The sequence below is a fragment of the Anastrepha ludens genome, chromosome 2 (genome assembly GCF_028408465.1).
Source record: "Anastrepha ludens isolate Willacy chromosome 2, idAnaLude1.1, whole genome shotgun sequence".
NCBI classification, from domain to species: Eukaryota; Metazoa; Arthropoda; class Insecta; order Diptera; family Tephritidae; genus Anastrepha; species Anastrepha ludens.
Window position 1 is genome coordinate 54,032,480 of NC_071498.1, and position 22,101 is coordinate 54,054,580.

The 22,101-nt window shown below is 37.7% G+C and overlaps 1 protein-coding gene across 1 annotated transcript in view; it reads left to right on the forward strand.

The window, feature by feature from the left end:
* The first annotated feature begins 898 nt into the window (after positions 1 to 898).
* Positions 899 to 22,101, forward strand: part of LOC128862377 (neuroligin-4, X-linked) — a 96,918-nt gene continuing 75,715 nt past the window's right edge. The window contains exons 1-5 of the mRNA XM_054100997.1: positions 899 to 935; positions 1,953 to 2,183; positions 19,470 to 19,667; positions 19,765 to 20,151; positions 20,566 to 20,602. Of these exons, the coding sequence (XP_053956972.1) occupies positions 899 to 935; positions 1,953 to 2,183; positions 19,470 to 19,667; positions 19,765 to 20,151; positions 20,566 to 20,602 (890 nt within the window). The remainder of the gene's footprint in view (positions 936 to 1,952; positions 2,184 to 19,469; positions 19,668 to 19,764; positions 20,152 to 20,565; positions 20,603 to 22,101) is intronic.

Here is a 22,101-nt window from a genome sequence, read left to right on the forward strand (position 1 = left end):
AAGGCACTTTTAACAGCCAAATTTATGACATTAGAATCACAAAAAAGAAAACAAACAAAAATTATGTTCAAAAAAAAAAACTGCAGATCAATCTTTTTGGAGGATTTTTACTCATCAAATTCCTTATTTGCACACTTCACGCATACGCGTTTACTGCATCCCATACACATAGGCTTAGTAAAAAACAAACAAACATGTGGAGTCTTCCGCTTCAACCTACTAGGGCAAATGTAGCATAACTTTTTCGCAGTTGACCAAAATCCAATTATTCCATCTTCAAGGTTTTGCTGCAATGCTTTTGGCAAGTGCACGATGTTATGTAGTGGAGTTTTACTGCACCGTGCTGGCTCTTTTGCTGACCACTTATACCCATTTTTCCATAAAAATATTTGGTTACCCCTATTGACTCAATTGCGTCTTCTCCATCTCCATGTTCATTAGCATTGTCAATTTCTTTAGCAACATCTTCCTCGGAAACATCACATTCACTTCCTTCTTCATCTTCAATGCTCATTATATGATCTGTACCACTATCTTGAAGGCAAAAATCTGGATCAGCAATTTCATCATCAACGTCACTGATTTCGTCATCGTCTTCCAGCAATCTGGCTATCGCTAAGTCATTTAATTTGCTTGAATTTGACATAACCTAATAAAATAAGTTGCAATAAATCGTAGGAGTAGTCAAAATGATTCCACGAAAAACTAACGCTAAGCCTGAGAAGTGGTATTTTATTTTCTATTAAATACTTACGCTTAGTCTGATGTGGTGTTAAAATAATTGCTATTAAAAAAATACGTAACCCCGGACAAGTGGTAATTTTGACACCAGCAGTGGTATATCTCCGCTTATACAATACCCCCGACTGTAGAAACACAACTGAATAATAATCATACGATGACGAGAAGATACCAAGAGAATGAAACTGCAGAGAGTGAGAGAGAAAACAAACTACGAGGTGTAAAATTTACCACCACCTCAGTAGTTAAGGGTTAATGACGTGAAGTAGAAAACACTTGGTGAAAAGTCGTAAACTCTAAACTTTATCATGCAGTCATCTTAAACTGCCTTGGTTGAAATTTTTTTAATAATTTTTATTAATTGACCTACCCTTTATCCAAAAACAGGAAAAAATGGGACTGTTGAACAAACATTTAACAAAAAGTGGACGTACAAGGAAGAAAGAAGATGTCGATAATATCACTGAAGCTTTACGCAAAAATAATGGATTTTTTTTTTCTCTAAACTTATTTATAATAAGCGACAAATCCAAAGGAATAGTTAAGCTTAAATAATAAATAATTAAGTGCCATTCACAAAATTATGCCCCGGTTCACATAGACTTTTTCAAATTTTTTACTACCTGTTCAGAAAGGGAATAAACTTATGGCTCTTTTTCGCTTACTTCCTAATTACATCAATGGATTAACTGGCATCAGAAATCTGATAACAAACTTTGTACAACCTTTTATTATTGAATCATGGTTCAAAGTTTCGATTTTTTTCTGTTTTAGTTTTTAGAAAAAGCTTTCCGACCACCTATTAACACAACAACTAATATTTGTTTATAAATTTCTTTGCGCAAAGTGTGAACAATTTTCCAAATAAATCGTATGGAAATTTTCTCTAAAAAAAATGCAGACGTTTAAAGTTTTCGCTACGGCAGGCTTCAGATTTCTTCTTTTTAATTGGCGCGATGACGCTTTTGTCGATTTTGGCAGACATCAACCTATTTAAATAAAAAATAATTTGCTTTTTTTCTAGTAATTGAAACAGTGTGAAAATATGCGTTCATATGCTAAGCTAATGCGTACAAACTTTTCTTTCCTACATCGACTATCACAATTACAACCTTAACTCCATATGAGTGTGCAAATATTTGACTAACAAAACTGAAAACAAATTAAAATAAAATTAATTTTCAATTTCGTATTTTTTCATTTTTTTACAGTTGCATCTCGTGACTCCCCCGGTAGTGGCAGCAGCAGTAACAGCAACACCGGCGCCGGCAATGGCGCTGGCAGCAGCAGTGGGAGTGGTGGTCAAAGCAAATATCCGGTGCTGGTATTTGTTCATGGTGAATCCTACGAATGGAATAGCGGTAATCCGTACGATGGTTCTGTGTTGGCAAGCTTCGGGCAAATACTTGTAGTTACAATAAACTATCGGCTGGGCATATTGGGTGCGTATGCGAACAAAAAGCAATTTATTAACAAAACGAAAATTAGTGGAGACTTTTTTTGGCAAATCAGTATTGAACTGCAGCAAAGATATGCAATACTAACAGTTTATGTATAGGTGGTTTTACCACAAGAGAGTAAAGATTAGAATAATCTCGGACAGCCAATCAGTTCTAAAAGCTTTAGATAGCTATATCTACAACTCAAAAACTCTCTTAAAATGCCACAAGGCACTCAATAACCTGGCATCCAAAAACAATGTCTCATTAATTTGGCTACCAGGACATGAGGGATATGACGGCAACGAAAAGGCAGACTTGCAAGCCAAAAAAAGGCAGATGTAAATTTCATCGGACCTAGTCCCATGTTCGGATTCAACAAAAACAGCCTAAAACAAAAAGTAAACTACTGGGACAAAACTCTATTAAATCAGCATTGGAACAACGTAGAGGGTCTTAGACACTCCAAAAAGTTCCAAAGTTTCAACGCTAAATGAGCAAACATGGCCCTCACTTTAAACAAAAAGAGCATTCGCACTCTCACAGGCGCCCTCACGGGTCACTTCACCTACAACAAACTCCTACATAACTTAGGCATAACTAACACCAGCACCTGCAGATTTTGCTGCGAAGATGAGGAGTCTATAGAACATCTCATCATCGAATGTCCGGAGTTGACGCATAGAAGGAAAAGATTTTTAAACTAGTTCATGCTTACAGATGAAGACCTTCAATCACTCCCTCAGAAGGAGCTGGTACAATTCATAAGCATACTTAAGAGTCAATAGACAGCATAGGGTGCACAATAGATCAATATGGTCGCAGTGCTAAAGGCCCATACCTTAACCCTTTACTACCATTAACCAACCATTAAAACTCATTGCTAAAATTTTTTCTCTATCCAAACGTCTTCATTCTACCGATTCCTGCGAAAAACCAAAGTCGAATGCTTGGCATTTTTTAAATAGAATATCCAGTATTAAAAAAAGTATTGTAGTTCGTCAAAAATCAGCGCGAGTTTTGAGCCACTTTAAGTTTGCTTTAATATATCAAAATTGAATTGGCTATAAAACTGCGTACCCAAAATTCTTCTAAATATTCTAACAAAAATGTCCAAAATTTGTATGGAAATAAGTTGCTTTTTTTTTTTTGTAATTTTCATGTAGCTTGAAAAGTGGATTTATATAGTTTTGTTGGGAGAATGGATATTTATATTTTCATATTTATATTTTCGTGCTTATATTTCCATAAAAATATATTGAATTAAATGGTCAAAGTGGTCAGAAGGTTACCCTGTACTATAGTTATTCAATGTTTTGTATCTTGTAATATACCAGCATTGAAATCTTCTGCAAACAACGCTACACTAAGCTTTTCTTTATACTTCTGGATCACTACAGAGGTTTCTAACCGAAGTAGCGCTAGGCGCTACTGAAGCCTTTACCCTCCTTAAAGGTGAAGTTCGAAATTGTTCTGAGAATGTCCAACCTTCCTTTCGGTTGACTTGGTATACATCGGGGGTCGACTAGTCCCAAAGGGTAGCAATTCAGGGAGGCATTACAGTTAAAAGTCTAGTTTCTAGAGCAGAGCAATCTTGAGATGGCTGCGGTGTGTCCTTCGGCGTGTTTGTCTGATCCACCTCAGCTCTCTGCAGTATTTTCATGCCTTTAATGCGAAGTTTTACTGTCAAGGAAAAGTTTAGTTTTTCCGTGTCTTATATTATTTGTATATTTTATTTATTGACTCAAATTATTTGTATTGGGTTGGGGAATAAGTTCGTAGCGTTTTTATACTTTCTTTTATTTTACAACTATTTGTTTGCTCTTTGGCAAAGGGGTAAGTATTCATTCGATAGAACTTTTTCTGCTCTACCAAACTATGGTAATCGTATTTTTGAGTTAATCAACTTTTTATTATTTTCGAGGCTTTGAAACGGAATACCCAGGAGGCTAAAATCAATATTTTCGACATTGAATTTCTTTGCTTTTCATCGACACCGGGACGTTTGCTACGTGTATGGAGAGGGTGTCATAGGCGAGTTTGTAATGTTGAAAAATTGCGGCTTTGACGTCTATAACACGTACTGCAGCGGAAGACCTTCTGAATTCGATGAATAACGTCTCAAATCATTTTTGAAGGAGAACCGTCGCCAAGTCCTGACTTGGCTTACAAAATGAACTTCGACCATATAATGATTCTCAATCACTTTCTTTCAATAGGATTTACCGAAAAATTAGGAGTCTGGGTGCCTCACGAGCTCAATGAAAAAACAAAAAAGTCGCCCCTAAACCATAAACAGTGCTTTTTATACCGAATAGTTACGGGAGTTGACAAATGGTGCCTATTCATCAATATCAATCGAAGAAAAGAGTGGGTGGCTCCAGGAGATACGCCAAAGCCGCGAGTCAAGTAGGATCTTAATCCAAAGAAGATCAAGATATGTGTTTGGTGTGGCTGGGAGGGCATGGTGCACCGGGAAACGCTCAAAAAGAATGCCACGGTCAACAAGGAGCTCTGCATATTTTGCAACTACACCGCCTGAATAATACTATTCGACTGAAGAGACCTGGTCGACGTGGTCAAATCATACTCCCTCACGACAACGTTGAATGTTGCACAAATCGTCAAATCCGCACTCTAAAAGCTCAAATGGGAGGTCCTTCAGCATACACCGTATTCTCTGGACCTTGCACCGAACGATTATCAATCTTTTCCGCTCCCTGTCAAACAATATGAAGGACGTTACCTTCGATAACAAAGAGGACCGTAAAAACGGGGTTAATAACTTCTTTGACACCTAACCAAGCGATTTTCGGCGGAACTGCGCTAACAAATTGTTCGAGAGGTAGCAAGAGGCTGTAAACAGTAACGGCGAATATATAATTTATTAACTTATTGATAAATTATTTGTTATTGTATAAATAAAAGCATTCGATAAAAACGCTACGCACTTATTCCCCAACCTAATTCATACTTTACACAAGTACAAATAAGACATTAATTAAATAAATTATTTAGAAACAAGTTGAAACGGAACCCAAAACATAACATTCATAAATTTTCAATGCTCGCGCTACATTTGCATTTTTTCTCACATATTTCTAAATGTATATTCTAAGTACGCCTGCATTGGACTGCACTTAAAAATGTATGCAAATTTCTATATGTACACGTATATGTAATGCGCACTTTATTAAAAAGCACAATTAGCGCACAGATTGCAATGGCACAGTGGAGTGGTGCTAATGTAACTGCACAGTTATGCACAAGTATACGCGCTCCAGCTTACTTGTACCGTGCAGTAAAAATTCAAACTACTTACTTCCAGTTCGTGAACTGATATAGGGTGGAAGAAGTTATACTAGTTCGAAAGTAACTAGTTTTGTACTAGTTGCAAAACCACCAGTTACAGGATTATGCAAAATATTTCTCTATTAGAGTTTGTATGTGCAATTAATCGAAGGAAATAATATACTATCATATAAAAGAGTGCCTAGACTCTCCGCAATATTATTTTGAATAGCTGCATTTAAATTTATATGGAATGAAATGTGTAAACATTTTTTATAACTCAACCGGCCCCAACGCTGCCTGAGCACAATTTCGCATATTTATAGGCTTACCATCAGCATTCTACCTATTTGTTTCTATTCGGTGAACCGTAACAATAACAGTAGTCATATTTGTATGCTACTATTAAGAGTGATCGAATATTGACTCATTTGTGAGTTAGCTGGCAAATTAATTTTTAAAAAACTGCTGCAGTGTTGGTGGAAAATTTTTCCAGAATTTAGCAAGAAATTTTTTTTCAATAATAAAAAAAAAAAAAAAAAAAAAATTGGCGCGTACACTTCTGTTAGGTGTTTGGCCGAGCTCCTCCTCCTATTTGTGGTGTGCGTCTTGATGTTGTTCCACAAATGGAGGGACCTACAGTTTCAAGCCGACTCCGAACGGCAGATATTTTTATGAGGAGCTTTTTCATGGCAGAAATACACTCGGAGGTTTGCCATTGCATGCCGAGGGGCGACCGCTATTAGAAAAATCTTTTTATTAATTTTGCTTTCACCGAGATTCGAACCAACGACCTCTCTGTGAATTCCGAATGGTAATCACGCACCAACCCATTCGGTTACGGCGGCTGAATTATAACAAAAAATTTAAAGTCAATAGCTTTCAGTAAGCGTTGCATATAAATATTATTATTCTTCTTCTTTGTCTTTTCTAGTAAGCTTCTCGCAATATAAATTACATTTCACTACTCGAGTGAAACTAAAATTCTTTAAAATCGCAAATGCAATATAATAAAATAGAAATAAAATACTATAAAAACGTAGATATCCAGCACTCCTTCAATCGTCTCGGAAGTCTCCGTAGTGCACGTCTTGCGTTAGGCTTAGAATCTCTAACAATCCTTATAATTCAATCACTGGGTGCCCTTGGTATATGGTCCTTCCAAACTCGTCTTCTAGTTCTTACAAGTTTAATAGTGTCAATAACTTTCGGCCTTTCTACCCTTCCATCTCCTTCAACCTGTATGGTATCAGAACGGACGAATTTTCAATATCTGTATCTGAGAATATCTGTCCAATGTGCCCGTCGCAAGAGCAGCCATATTGTTTCCTTCCATATTGCTTAATTTTTTGCGCAATCTAGATCTGTTTTTCAGCGATGGATCGTAGAACTTGCATTTCTGTAGTGCGTAGCATTTGCTTTGTTTTTGCATTTTCATCTCACACCTTTGCTCCATACGTCAGAAGGAGCCTTATTACAGATTTGTACATTCGAATTTTACCTTCCGTTCTTAAGTACTTATTCTTCCATATTATGTCTCTAAGGCATTCTGATACATTGCCCCCTTGAGCACGTCTTTCTAGCACTTTCTTAATAATGTTGCGGTCAGGAGATCTTCAGCCTGAGGTATTTAAACTTCAACTCTTGTTCAGTAACAATTCGATCTATTTTCAGTTTGCATCTTATTGGATTTTTTGATATGACTAAGATAAGGTTGGTGCGTGACTACCATTGGGATTTTACAGAGAGAACGTAGGTTCGAATCTCGGTGAAACTCCCCTTGGCTGTCAATGGCAAACCTCCGAGTGTATTCCTGCCATGAAAAAGCTCCTCATAAAAAATATCTGCCACTCGGAGTCGGCTTAAAACTGTAGGTCCCTCCATTTGTGGCACAACATCAAGACTCATACCACAAATAAGGGTGTTATATATATAAGCTCCTTGTCTTTTCAGTCGAAACTTCCATATTAAATATTTTTGCAGTGACTACAAATTGGTGTAATAGACACTATAGGTCATCCTCTGAGTTGGCTATTCGAACAACGTCGTCCACATAGCATAATATGGGGATGCTTCAGTGTGGCCTCATTAATTTTCTGGTCCATCACAACATTGAAAAGGACGGAGCTAAGTGAATCGCTCTGACGAATTCCAGACATGCATGGAAACACTGTTGCGATTTTGCTATTCTCTAAATGCGCTCAGAAGTAGTTGCTACAGCGCGCAATCAAATAGATATGGGAGCTTGAAATCTTATGTAGATATGCCAAATATAGAATAATTATAACACGATTATAACTCAAAAAATTCAAGTCGAAGCAAGAGAAAATCGTAAGCGAACGGGTTAAATAAAATCCAAAAAATGAAGACAAAAAAGAATTTTATGTAGTTGCCATAATTCATACGAAAATGCTTATGGAACGTTTTTAAGTAAATTTTATTTATTTCGTCCGAAACTGATGATTTTCAGCCCAATCTCGACTAGAGTTCTTCGAGTCTATTATAAATTAGTTCACTAAGTAGTGTAATACTGATGCATAGACTGGCAACTAAAGGATGGTTAAATTTCACGGGTCGATGTTGAATGGGACCCACACCTAAACGTCAACGACGCCGTCGGACTTCTTTCTTTGGGGTTATTTGAAAGAAAAGGTGTACGTCGATAAGCCAGTAACAATTCAAGACTTAAGGATAAGATAATTCGGCACATTAACGGCATAGAACCTCAATTATGCCTCAGCGTCATCGAAAATTTGGAGCATCGGATGGAGGTGTGCCGCCGAGGCCGCGGCGGTCATTTGAGCGATATTTTTTTCCATGCGTAATTGAGCCATACCAATATTTATTATCATAATAAAGAGAAATGACAACACCGGCCCTTGAAACTTAACCACCCTTTAGTAACTCGTAGGGCAATATGAATTTTAAATAACAGAATTTCAATAACAATTTCAATAAATATGTTTTTTTCATGCCAATAGAGCCTTGCTAAGGCGAACAATAAATTAAAATATCGAAAAGGGTTTTGTTTAATTTTTTTTAAATTCAGAATAAACAGCTTTCAGAAATTTAGTTTAACAGTTTTTATTTATTTGTTTTAACTAGTCCGAAACTGGTGATTTTCGCCATAAACTAGACTCATTTTTTTGTGACCATTATAAACTAGTTCAGGAAGTAGTGTAATGCTGATGCATAGGCTGGCAACTTATTTATTGTGGAATGTGAATTTGAAAAACAGAATAATTACTTAATTTTTATAAAGTTTTTAATTTTCTTTTAAGAAACTGAGACTAAGAGGAGGAATAAATTAACAGAGTTAGTTTTTTGTACTTGTTTTAATTCATACTAAAGCCCTTTTGAGACTTAATTTCTATGGTTTTTATATATTTTCCTTAACTAGTCGGAAACTGGTGATTTTCATCCCAAATTGGTCTAGAGCTTTTGTGTCTAAAATAGTTCATTCACTCGTCAAATGCTGTTACAGTGGCTGACTAGATAGTTAATTATTATGACACTGGAGCATTGACTAAGAGTTGACCAGTTTTGGTGACATTTCTGCACTTCTGCTAAGAAAAATCTTCCTATAAAAACACCATTTTAGGTTCGCAGGGCAATTTAAAAAAATGAGACTAACTGATTCAGCTGCAAAGCAAATTGGAAGTAAAGTGGTTCAAAACTAGCAGGTTAAACTGCAGGGTACATCCACTCATTAAATGAGAAAAAAACCTTGACTATTATTTAGCTTCGTACGTAGCTCTACGTAATATTCATTTGTTTCCTAATTTGCATACGAAATACACTTCCCAGCAAAGCAATGCTATTGCTGCCTTATCGTTGGCAAGTGCGTTTCTGTGTGTGTGTGTGTAAATTTGCTGGTTCTGGTGTTGAAGTTGGTTATGTTGCAATGCCACTATTGCGGCTGCCGTTAGTGTGTAGCTGCTGTTGAATTTATAAACGTAACTTTTGCTTTTATGAATTTTTCATGAGACACCCCACAATCAACCGACGAACCAACCAACCAACCAGTCAACCAACCAGCCAACCAAACTGCTCATTTGCACTGCTCAGCATAGCAATTCAAATTGTTTCCGCCCACTATGCGAACAAATGTGAATGTTGGCCATAAAAGTAAATGAAATTTTTCATTTAAAAATTTAAATGAATTTCGTTTTTAGAAGGTTGGGGGGGCGCGGTGCCGCAGCATTGCAAGGCAAATGCCTTGCATGCTAAAACGCACTATCAGTTAAGCGGCTGTGAGCGAGTTTGTCGCATCGAAAATTCAGACAGAATCCAAAGTAGTAACTACCAAATGCAACTACATGAACACGAGTCAACATATATCTACCAACCAACACAAACACGCACGCGCTCATGTACACAACTACTGCGTTCAAACAAAGTGAGGGCGGAAAAAATCCTGTATATGTACATAAATTCATTCCTTTACACCTCTACGGTACAGATTTGCTAAAACAAAATTTGCACATTGCATGTGGCAAGTGGCAAGTGGTTGCGACAAAGCCAAATATGCACTTGTTTACCTGTTTTGCAGCATGTTTGCAGGTGCACTGATGACAAAAACAAAAAAATAAAAAAAAACATCTACGCTAGCGTTTAAGTTCCTGGAGTCTGGCTCATACATTCCGACATGCATATGGATGTACATAAGTTCGCTAAGCATTTGATAGAATCCGCAAGCCTCTGTCCAAACGCTAACGTGTTCCGCATATGTAAATGGTTTAAGCTTTAGCGCATTTAAGCGGCAGTCCAACACGGGATAAACATGAGTGAGCGCATCCGCACAGCATCAACACAATGTTGACCTAAATGCAAACACGTAAATACAGCTGTGTTCAAAATAATAACAACACGACGAATTATCAAGTTTCAACTTTGTATTTTGTATTTAATTTTTTTTCGTGGTTCTATAAAAGTATAGAGCACTGGATAACAAAAACTACAGGGCCCAGCACTAGAAATGTAGCCCATTAAAAGGACCATATTAGTAGTTTGGAAAATTACTTTCATTCAATTCAAAGTAAACAATGAGTGAAAGTAATATAAAACTAAGAATCAATTTACTTTTGCTCGATATAACCACCTTTAGCTTTAAGTATGGCCTAAGCTTGTCCATAAGCGAATCGCAAGCTGCCCGAATGTGCCTTGCACGTATTTTGGCCCACGCGTGAACAATGGTTTTTTTCAACGACTCGAGACTGGTAAATCTTTTAGTTCGGACTTTGCTCTCCAAAGTGATCCAAAGGGAATAATCCAACGGATTCACGTCTGGAGAATTTCAGAGCCATTGTGTGGACGTTATGAAGTTCGAAACGTTGTTTGTTAACCATTCTTGGTTCACTCGAGCTTTGTGATACTGTCCTGTTGAAACGTCCATGACCTGCCACTGAAATGTTTGACTGCCCACGGCTTCAAAGCAACCTCCAGAATACTTTTCCGATAATACTTCGCATTTACCTTAACGCCAGGCTCGATAAAACGTTTGGAGGTCGCCCATCGACGGTTACAGCGGCCCAAATCATTAGCTGTGACGGGTGCTGCCACATGCTGTCCAATCGATGACTCAAATTCTCATTCATCAAAAAAACTCTATCGTTTTGAGAGTTTACGAATTGCTCAATTTGAAAAACATTCTCGTCACAAAATACAATGTTCGGAACACGAAAATTGTCCGCTTTCGACCGAGCGAAGCAACTCCTTCGCTCTCTCAAGTCTGATTTTTTGCTGCTTTGATGTGAGATCATTCACCTTTTGGATCTTGTAAGGCTTGACTTTGTAATAATTTTTCAAAATGCGGTGAATGCCACGGTCAGATATTTTCAGTTCATTCGCCATTTGATTGATCCTTTATCGAGGATTTCACTCAAGTCGCTTCTTCACTTTTTGAACCATTTCACGTGGCATTGCATCCTTTTGATGACCACCTCCACGACGTTTCGCGATGCTACCAGTATCATTTTAACGAGTAATGGTGCGATAAGGAAAAACTTTATTTGCCTTAAGGTGCTCTAGCTCACGAACAATCGCTGGTTGTGATCTTCCAGCCAAATATGATAAAATGCAATCACGCTATTACGTTTGAAATCCACTACTGATTTTCTTTTTTCGCGTTTACTCTCGGCAAAATGCTTCCGCGCGGTTGTAAACAATACTCTACACTGTCATTTAGCCAATTAGCAGACAGCTGATGCACGGGCGGTCTGAAATCGGTTACACTTGAAGTGCCAGACCCTGTACTTTAGTATCGCAAAGAGCAAGTTCTCAAAATTTTTTTTTTTAATTTTGAGAGTTTTTTTCTACTGTGGTATTGAGCATTTCCTTTCATATAAAATACTTCCGGATAAGTGATTTATATGGAAGAAAATTTTGAACAACGTATGATATTGAGTATTTTCTCCATATAACGAATGCTCGGAGAAATCATCCAATACTGTCAGCAAAAAAATTTTAGGAATCAAGGCGATAAATGACCGTCCTGCAACTGACAAACTGGAAGTTTTCGAGAAAAAGTTGTTGAAATTTTGATGACAATTTTTTAAATATCTCAAATCTTTGTGAGTTTTATATAAATTTGGGGGCCTTGAATTATGATAAAATGTCTTTAAACGCAAAATGAATAGAGTCTAAAAAAAGCAAAAATATTTAAAAGTTAGTTATTTTTCGCGCTCCTATTATTTTGACCACTTGTGTACATACATAAGTGCACACATATGCACTCTGAGTAAATTCTAAACATGCACTTTCCGCATGACAATTCAAATATTTTGTAGCCAGACAGCGTAAACTGTGAAAAAATATTTCACTTAAAGCAAAACTGTTATTCTAGTTTCGCATAAAACGGAGTTCATTTGGAAGGTTATTTGTGTAAGTTCTTTTGGAAATAGCGTGAGCTTATTCAAAATCTAAATTTAAAGAAAATATTGTTTTAGAATTATTTTTATTTCATATCCTATTCATGTGTGTTATGAAACTAAACAGAAGTGAAATGAACAAAGTTATAACATTGAAAAATCCACGGCCTCATGCAAAAATAATAGAGTATAAGATTAAGTACAAAAATGAGCATGCCTTTACCACAACGCACGGCGCAATGTGGCCGTGTAAGCGATCGCCAAAAATAGTAAACGAGCTCCAACGTCGCTGAAACTTATTACTCTGCTTTTACTTCGGAGAGAAGAAATATGAAATATGGTAAATATTATCGTGCTACTATTCCTATTCCTATTCTGCTTGTGGGCGGGTTATAAAGGGTGATCAATTTAGAGGTACCGGATTTTAAATTAAAATAAAATAACGACAATTCAATTTTATTGGGCAATCTTTTTTATTTTCGTGTAGAATCATGCATCAAATTTATTTTTTAAAGATAATCTGTTTCAAATATTGACCGCAGCAGCGCCCTGATTCGGCCATCCGTAAGCACCAATTTTGAACGACTCGCTGGAGGACGTCGATCAGTATCTCGAGAATACCTTTAACTCCCAATGTCTCAATCCAAACTGGTTTATACACAAAATATTTAAACTTTATATACATCCACAAATAAGAGTCGAAGGGTGTGATATCACACAATCTTAGAGACAAATCCACTGGTCCGAGACGAGAGATAAATTGTTCGCCGAAAGGACGTCGCATTAAGTTCTTTGTTTCACAGGTTTTATAGCAAGTAGCGCCGTTTAATTGGAATTAAATGTTATGTAGATCACCGGCTTTGAATTTCCAGCATCCGGCACCAAAACGTCGTTTATCAGGTCATAATAGCGTTCACCTCTTACTGTCAATCTCCCAACTTGAATCCTTCGAGCGGTGAAACTGTTAACCCTAACCAGAGACTGGGTACCTCACAAAGTGGGAAACCCCAGTGGAAGGAAAGGGAACAAAAGAAGTGGGTGATCTGGCTCTCCTAGAGGGGACTGGTCCTAAGGCTGACAACCTTATACCAGTATTTATTGTCGCGAATCCACAACAACAGCCTCGGATAACTGATACAATCAAAAGATACCGACCCAAGCAACGAATTAAAGACTATGATTTACGTTTTGCTACTTGGAATATACGAACAATGCTACAAGCCGGCAAGATGTCCGAAATAGCGGATGAGTGTATGAAATATAATATTGACTTAGCAGCTCTACAAGAGATACGCTTTGCGGATCATGGTGAGATAAGAAAGAAAGCCTATTCAATTTTCTTCAGTGGTCCAAACAAACGAGGACAGCTAGGTGTGGGCTTTTACATTGACAAAAAACTTAGAGAAAGTATAATGGCTTTCGAGCCAATTAGTGAAAGACTCTGCCTCATGAGACTCAAAGGAAGATTTCAGAACATAACAGTTGTAGCCGCGTATGCGCCTACCGATGTCGCAGACGATTTTGCAAAAGACTCCTTCTATGCAGAACTGGAATATGTGATGTCAAAATCATGTAAATATGACATAAAAATGCTCCTCGGAGATTTAAATGCAAAGGTGGGAAACACCAATATTAGCAAAGACGTTGGGGGAAAGCACTCTCTACACGACGAATCGAACGATAATGGTGCACGACTAATAAATTTTTGTCTAAGCAGCGGGCTGTGGATAAGCAGCGTTTCTTTTCCACACAAGAAAATTCATAAGCAAACCTGGGAAATACCCGGAAGGAGAGGATCGAACCAGATAGATCATGTATTGATGGATAAAAGACACGCAACCTCGGTCATTGACGTCAGATCGTTTAGAGGCGCAAACTGTGACTCTGACCACTACATGGTGATTGCCAGGATAAGGCAAAAAATTTCAAATATAGGCAACGATCGCAGGTTCAAGAAAGTAAAATGGAGTACTGAGCGAATTTCAGCGGATGAGAAAGAGCGCCGTGCATACCAAGAAATCATAAAGAGTAATCTAATCGTAACAAAGGAAGACTCAGCAGAAACAATCTGGGCTAAAGTAAAAAATGCGGTTATTGGAGCAGCTAAAGAGAAAATAGGCACAAAAAGATGCACCACAAATGAGTGGTTCGATGCAGAGTGTAAAGCAGCTATTGAAACAAAAAACGAAGCGCGAAGAAAATATTTAAACAAACGAACAAGACAAAACCTACTTGAATATAACGAAAAAAGGCAAGCCGCAAAGAAAATTATAAAACAAAGGAAAAAACAGGACATCAACAGCAAAGTTCAGCGTATCGAGAATGATTTCAGTCAAGGAAATGTAAGAAATATGTACAGCGCAATTAGAAGCCAAACAAAGACATATCAGCCACGAACAAATTTGTGCAAAAACAAGGAAGGTGAAATAATAACAGAAAGAGAAAAAATTTTGAATAGATGGCAAAAATACTTTAGTGATCTTCTGAATATAGAACATGCAACAGACTACGGTCCACACTGTATAGAAGAGACATACTTTACAGCAGAATACTTCATAGAAGCACCGGGTCGTAACGAAGTGGTAGAAAGTCTGAAAAAGTTAAAAAATAATAAAAGCAGCGGAAGTGACCAAATAAATGCAGAACTTCTAAAATACGGCGGTGAAGTACTCAATAACATGATAACAGAACTGATACGCAAAATTTGGGAAACCGAACATCTACCGGAAGAATGGAACAATAGCCTTATAGTACCATTACATAAAAAAGGCGACAAAACAAATTGTAATAATTATCGAGGCATATCTCTCCTCAACACTGGTTATAAAGTCTTTACAAATATACTCAACAAAAGGTTGAGCGTATATGCTGAGGAAATTTTGGATGACTACCAGTGCGGTTTTCGCCAGGGTGGATCCACAACAGACCAATGTTTCACACTAATGCAAATTCTTGAGAAACACAGAGAGTTCGAACTAAATCTGCACTGTCTGTTCATTGATTTTAAGCAAGCTTTCGACAGCATCAATAGAAACTGTCTGAACGACATAATGCTTAAACAAGGTATACCGGTAAAAATTATAAAACTAATTCAGATGACACTATCAAACACTAATGCCAAGGTTATGATAAATGGAGATGTTACCAACGAATTCAGCATTTCATCAGGTGTAAAACAAGGCGATTCACTATCAGCGACAATTTTTAATTTATTACTACATGAGGTAGTATGCAAACTGAAATGTGGCAATTCGATTTTTAATTGCAGCTCGCAAGTGTTAGCTTATGCCGATGACATTGTCGTGATTGCACAGAATGAACATGAGCTTAAGAAAATTTATATGCGATTGAAAAACACAGCTTTAGAAGCGGGTCTACGGGTAAACATAGATAAAACGAAATATATGCACTTCGCAAAGAAACCGAGTGAAGATGCACACATTGAAATAGATGGTGAATGCATACAGAAGGTCGACAAATTTAAATACTTAGGTTTTTTCATCAGCAGTAATTCTGACACTTCCGTGGCAATAAATGGCCGAGTAAGTGCGGCAAATAAAGCATTCTTTGCTCACATAAAATTATTCAAGTCCCGATTGCTATCAAGAGATCAAAAGATAGCAATGTATAAAGCGCTTATAAGACCCATACTAACATACAGCAGTGAGGTATGGGTACTTAAAACAAAAGACATGGACCAAATACTAAGGTTTGAAAGAAAGATACTGCGAACAATATATGGTCCTTCCCGGCGAGATGACGGAACGTATCGGATAAGATACAATCATGAGCTAGACACATTGATACGTAATGGAAACGCAATACGCTTTATAAAAAGTCAACGAATCAGATGGCTGGGGCACATGTACCGAATGCCCAAATGGAGAGCTGCCAATATAGCGTTCCATAGACAACCAATTGGACGGAGATGTCGAGGGAGACCAAACAAACGCTGGGTAGATGAGGTCACAGCCGACCTGCAGAAAATGGGTATCACAAACTGGAAAGGAGTAGTAGAGAATCGATCGGAGTGGAGAACCGTAGTTGTGGAAGCAATGGTCTGCACAAGACTGTAATGCTAATGATGATGATAGCGTTCACCATTCACTGTTACATTGGCCCCCGTTTCGTTTTTGAAGAAATATGGATCGATGATTCCTATTGCCCATAGCCCGCAAGAAATGGTTGTATTCAATGGATTCAACGAGTCTCAAAATGCGGATCTTCGGCGAGGTCTTCAAGAGCCCAACGACTGAAATTATGAGGCTTTGGAAGACCAGCTGGCCTCAAATCTCGGGCTAGTTATATTTTATATGCTCTGAAATCAAGGAAAATTGCTTAAATACTGCCATAAAAGAGTCCAAGTTGTTGAGATCGGCGCCGGGTCTTCCGCAAAACTCTCTTTTACAGACGAAATATACTCTTCACTTCGGACTGTACATGGAATAATTGGTAAAGTATCATCCAATAATGTAAAATTATTCTCTATATTGGCGATGGTTTGCTGAATAGTGGGTTCAGTAGGGCCACCATAAGTTGCTCTGAGCGCGTGATGAACACTTTTCGCAGAGCGTCGATTTGCGTTGTACAATTATACGTTTTTTCAACGTTGTTGAGGTCTTTTCATAATAAAATGTCAATGAATATTGAAAAACATTAAGTATTTACTTTGACAGTAGTCACGCTAATCGGGTAAAACCCCGATTGTAAAAAGTACTTGAAATCTGATTTTTCGTTATACTTGTGCTAAAATTCAATTCACACATCGGTTTTGCTATGAAGGATACAATTCTGAAAGATGGTTCAGATTGGCGCTCTGCCACATCCCTCATCCAAACTAAAGTTGTGTCCTAAATGTTAAATATGATCTGATATTTATGTGGAACTTAGTTCAGTATTTTGAATTTCATTTTACGAACTCCTTGGTTAAAAATCCTTATAGACTAGAGATACAAAATGAAGATAATATTTAGAGATTCGATTTAAAAGTAGTCATAAATTTAATTACGAATTCCATTGATTTAGTTTATGATATGACCGGTATATCTTCCAGAGTACCTCTACTCTTCAGTTTTACTTACAACTAATCTAATGTTAATAATATCTCCTATAAAATGGCAATATAAACTAACAGTATAGAGCGTCAATGGAAGATTTAAAAGCATACCTCGGAGCTGCAAAATCAACATATTTTTTTTATTGAAGATTTCTTATACCCCAAAAATTCTCTTATTAAAAGAGCATGAGAAAGAAAATTCCATATTAGCACATGAAGATAGCACAGAGATAGTACAGAGAATAATAGATTTTAAACATAAAGTGTTTTCCCGCGTATGTAAAGATTGTGAGTTTTGACCCTCTGGCACGTTCATTTCTAATAACTCTTATGCAAAAAGTTGGCAAAAGGAATATTCGTTCATTAATGCGAATTCTTCATATTTAATTACCTTTGCTCGTTATTGTTATATGGGGTGTTTTCAACAGTTTGAGAACCTTAATTGGCAATACAAAACAGAATGATCTTTTTATTTTATAATCCGTTAGATTATTTCATGGCCTTTATATTTTGAATTCAACATCCGGCATTTGTCCGCCGCGCCTACGAGTTAGATGGCCCATTCAATCAGTCCAATAAATCGATGGTTAAGTTTGTTTGGAACCAAGTATCGTCGTTTGTTTAGCTGATTACTTTTTGGAAAAATAATTCAGTCAGTATGGCTCGATAGCGTCCGCCGTTCGCCGTAAAGGCTGCTCCTAACAGAGAACATATGAGAACTATCAAACCTAGGTTTGACAGCTGTGAATGGCAAACTGTGTTGACGTTTCTGTTCAGTAAGGTTTGGCAAGTCATCATAAATCGCTTAACGCTGGACCAAAGCTTTCAAATTGTGAAAAATTTACTTGCAAAAAAATAAATCTCTTCCCGAACTTCATAGAGCACTTGGTCCATTTTACTATCAACATAATCGGCTTAGTGAACAAGCAGTTCGTGCAACGATGGATCTCTTTCACACTAATTTTAGTCTTCTCGATTTAAAACCATCAACAGGAAAAAAAAAATTTGCGTACCGAAGAGAATATTGCTGCTGTAGCGTGAAGTATTGAAGAAGGCGACGATTTGTGGTCATCCTCAACTTGTTAGCCTTTGCCTTTCGACTACGGAGAAAATTCCACGTAAGGATCTTAGCTTACGTACTTACAAAATACAGCTCGTGCAAGAACTGAAGTCAAATGACCATCGTTTGCTTCGAATTTTTGCTGATTGGGATAATTTGAAGATCAGCATTTTTATCGAAGAAATGTGCTTTGTGTCACAAGACACTATTACTTCCCATGTGCTATTACGGTGAATGACGTACGCTGTCGAGCCATGCTAACTGAATTTCTGTTTACTGAAATTAATCAGCAAAACAACTACGACATTTGGTTCCAACAAGACGGCACAACTTGCCATACAGCGGCGCTTGACAATCGATTTCTTGTAACATCAATCAATTTGGGACAACTTTCTTTCCTGAGGTAGTCCAGTTCACTGGCTGTCTCGTTGGTGCGATTTAATGTCTTTACATTATGTCGATAAGCCAGGAACTCTTAAAGCTATGAGAACCAATATTCAAGATACCACACAGCCAATACTCAACGCCATGCAAGCAAATTTATAGGAAAATGTTGTTAAAAATTGGACTGACCAAGTTACACGTAGTTACGACGGACATACTTATGCCGGATATTATATTAAACATATAAGTGCCCTGAAATTATCTACCAGATTATAAAATAAAAGAATTCATTCGAATAATATTTCTGTTTTGCATTATCATTTTAAATTTTCAAGCTCTTAAAAAGACACTCGATATGCATATAATTGAAGCACACATCCTTTATGGCCGTCGTGGTATTTGGTCCAGCTTTTCCTCCTATTTGTTGTGTGCGTCTATTGTTCCATAAACTTGTAACTATTATTAGAAATAAATCTGTTCATAACACTGATAGTGGCCACAAAAGGTCTACTAATCAACCACCCAAACTTTCGATTTTTCACCTTTGAAATGTTATTCTAAGCATATTTTACTCTCGCAAATCTCTGTCTTTAAGAAACTAATTTGGTTCAATATCTTTCTCACACAAGGCTTCCTAAACGCAAACACCGATCGCTACTCAAAACTGCCAGCCAACTATGGCCTAATGGATATTATTGCAGCGCTGCACTGGCTAAAGGAGAATATCGCTGCCTTCGGTGGTGATCCGCAAAGTATTACACTAGCCGGTCATGGCACGGGAGCAGCGTGTGTGCATTTTCTTATTTCATCGCTGGCAGTGCCGGAAGGTATGAAATACCAAAAAAAAAAAGATATGGGAAATTACAAAAATAAAAATAGAAACTACAAAAACAAACATCAACTAATTACTTCCACTCCCTGCAGGCCTGCTTTTCAACCGCGCCATACTCATGTCCGGCTCCGGATTGGCGCCTTGGTCTCTAGTCAGCAATCCCGCCAAGTATGCAGCCATCGTTGCGCATCATGTGAATTGTGCGCCCGACTTGCCGCATGCACATCTCATGAAATGTCTGCGCGACAAGACGCTGGAGCAGCTGCTGGGTGTGCCCATACGTCAGCCAGATTTCGGTTTCGCCTTTGGGCCAAGCATTGATGGCGTAGTAATTGATGGTGGCGACTATGTGCCGCCAGCACCTGGCTCGGCAGCTGCACAAGCCCAAGCCTCTACAGCTGCGGTCGGTAGCCTGGGTGGCGGTGCAGGCATTGCAGCAGCGGGTGGCTGGGGTACGCCAGGCCAATTGGAAAATATCGGTAAGTATGAACGGTGGTTGTAAAAATGCATTAAAAAACAAAAAATGCAGTCAAAGTTTGCATTTAAGAGTTGCGAAAATTTAATTTCTTTTTATGAAAATAATATGAAAGTGGAATTTTTATAATTAATTTGTGATTTATTTCATTTCCATATTCACTTTCAATTTACTACATGCACTTATTTAATTTACTATTTGGCAATGCTGCGTCTGGTTCGTCTCTTCGTGGCATTGAATGCACTCAACACTCACTGTTCATCGTCGGGATTACAACATATTATCGTCTTTGCTGCAACCGGCTTTGCTGATTGTTGTGGCTGCTTAACACGCGGATGCGCTTTTAATGCCATCTTCAACTCCACCGGTGGCGGCGACGTTGGCGGCCTCAACTTACTTGCGATCTCAATTAATTCAGTATTAATGAGGAAAACAGCCATTAACAAGTTGTCAAGGTATGTAAGGCGCAATGGATTCGTTTACAGTCATATGTAATACTACCAGTGATATAATCAGTGATATTAAATTCGAAAATATGTGCAAGTGTACTTTTATATGAATGCATGTCTCTTTGTAAGTGTGTGTGGTGTCTAAGAGTACTTATATAGTTCAGAAGATGGACTGTGTGCACGTGGGAATAGGAAATTAGTGGGTGAGAATATGTTTACAGCGTTCATTTGTATGCCCCAGGGACCTTTACTCAATTGAAAATCTGATCCAGCCCACGCCAGATGCATAATTAATGATAGAAATATGTGGAAATGTTATATATGAAGAGTATACGTTTCGCTGAAGGAAGCTCTCATGCTACTAGTTAACGGTTAAATTGCTGTAGTCCGGAGTAGTGAGGAATAGTATTGCTTTAAGTTAAAAAAATGTAAAGGCCTATCGCACTTCTTTTGCTAGTGAGGAGAACAACTTTTTAAAGCATTTATTTTAGAACTCTAACTTTCCATAATTTTCATCGCTGTATGTATATACTAAGTCTTGCCATGAAATTGAAATGACACATTTTTAATTGCCTACAGCGAAAACAAATTCGCAGGAAAAAGGTAAGTTATTTTAGTTTTTGTTCGTATGCATTATCCAGTCATAAATTATAATCAGTTTTGTTACAAATTTCACTTTTTCATAATGGGATGGGAAGCTAAGGAAAATCGCATTACAGTGATTGCATTACAAAAATGTGGTAAAAATGCAAATGGGATTTACGAATTGCTGAAAAATCGTAATATTCGAGACCGCACGATGAATCGTTTCTCCCAAACGTCTGAAGTGCAAGACAGAAAAAGAAATGGCCGTTCTTGCGTGGTTCCAACCAGTGCAGCCATAAAAGCCGTTCGAGAAAGAATTCGCAGAAATCCTCTCAGAAAGCAGAAATCAATGTTCAGGGAAGTGAATCAATCGATCCACAAAGCCTTCTGTCGCTCAACTGAACATCTTATGACAACTAGCTTGAAGAAAATTAGGCTCGATAGGTGCAAGCATCTTCCTCAGTAGCACACAGTCAACGCCATGAAAATATTCTTTTCACAGATGAGAAAAATGTCACTACCGTGGAAATTTTTACTAGAAAAGCAACAAAATCTATGCTAAAACTACTAAAGATGCAAAAAATTGTGTTCCAATGGTTCAGCATGGTCACCATCCAACTTCCGTAATGGTTTAGTAGGGGGTGTCCCGTAAAGGCGTTACATCTTTTCATTTCTGCGAAAAAGAGGTTAAGACCGGAACAAAACTATGTTAGGAGGATGTCTCAGAAGGCGTGGTGAAGCAGTTGAGCAGTACTTTCTTCAAAGAACAGCGTCGAATCTTCCAGCAAGATTCCACTCCAGCCCATAAGCAAAAACCAACCAGCAGTGGATACAAAAAAATATTAGCCATCTGGAAGTGCATATCTGAATCCATTGGACTACAGTTTGTGGTCACAATTGGAGAGCATGGCCTGTCAAAG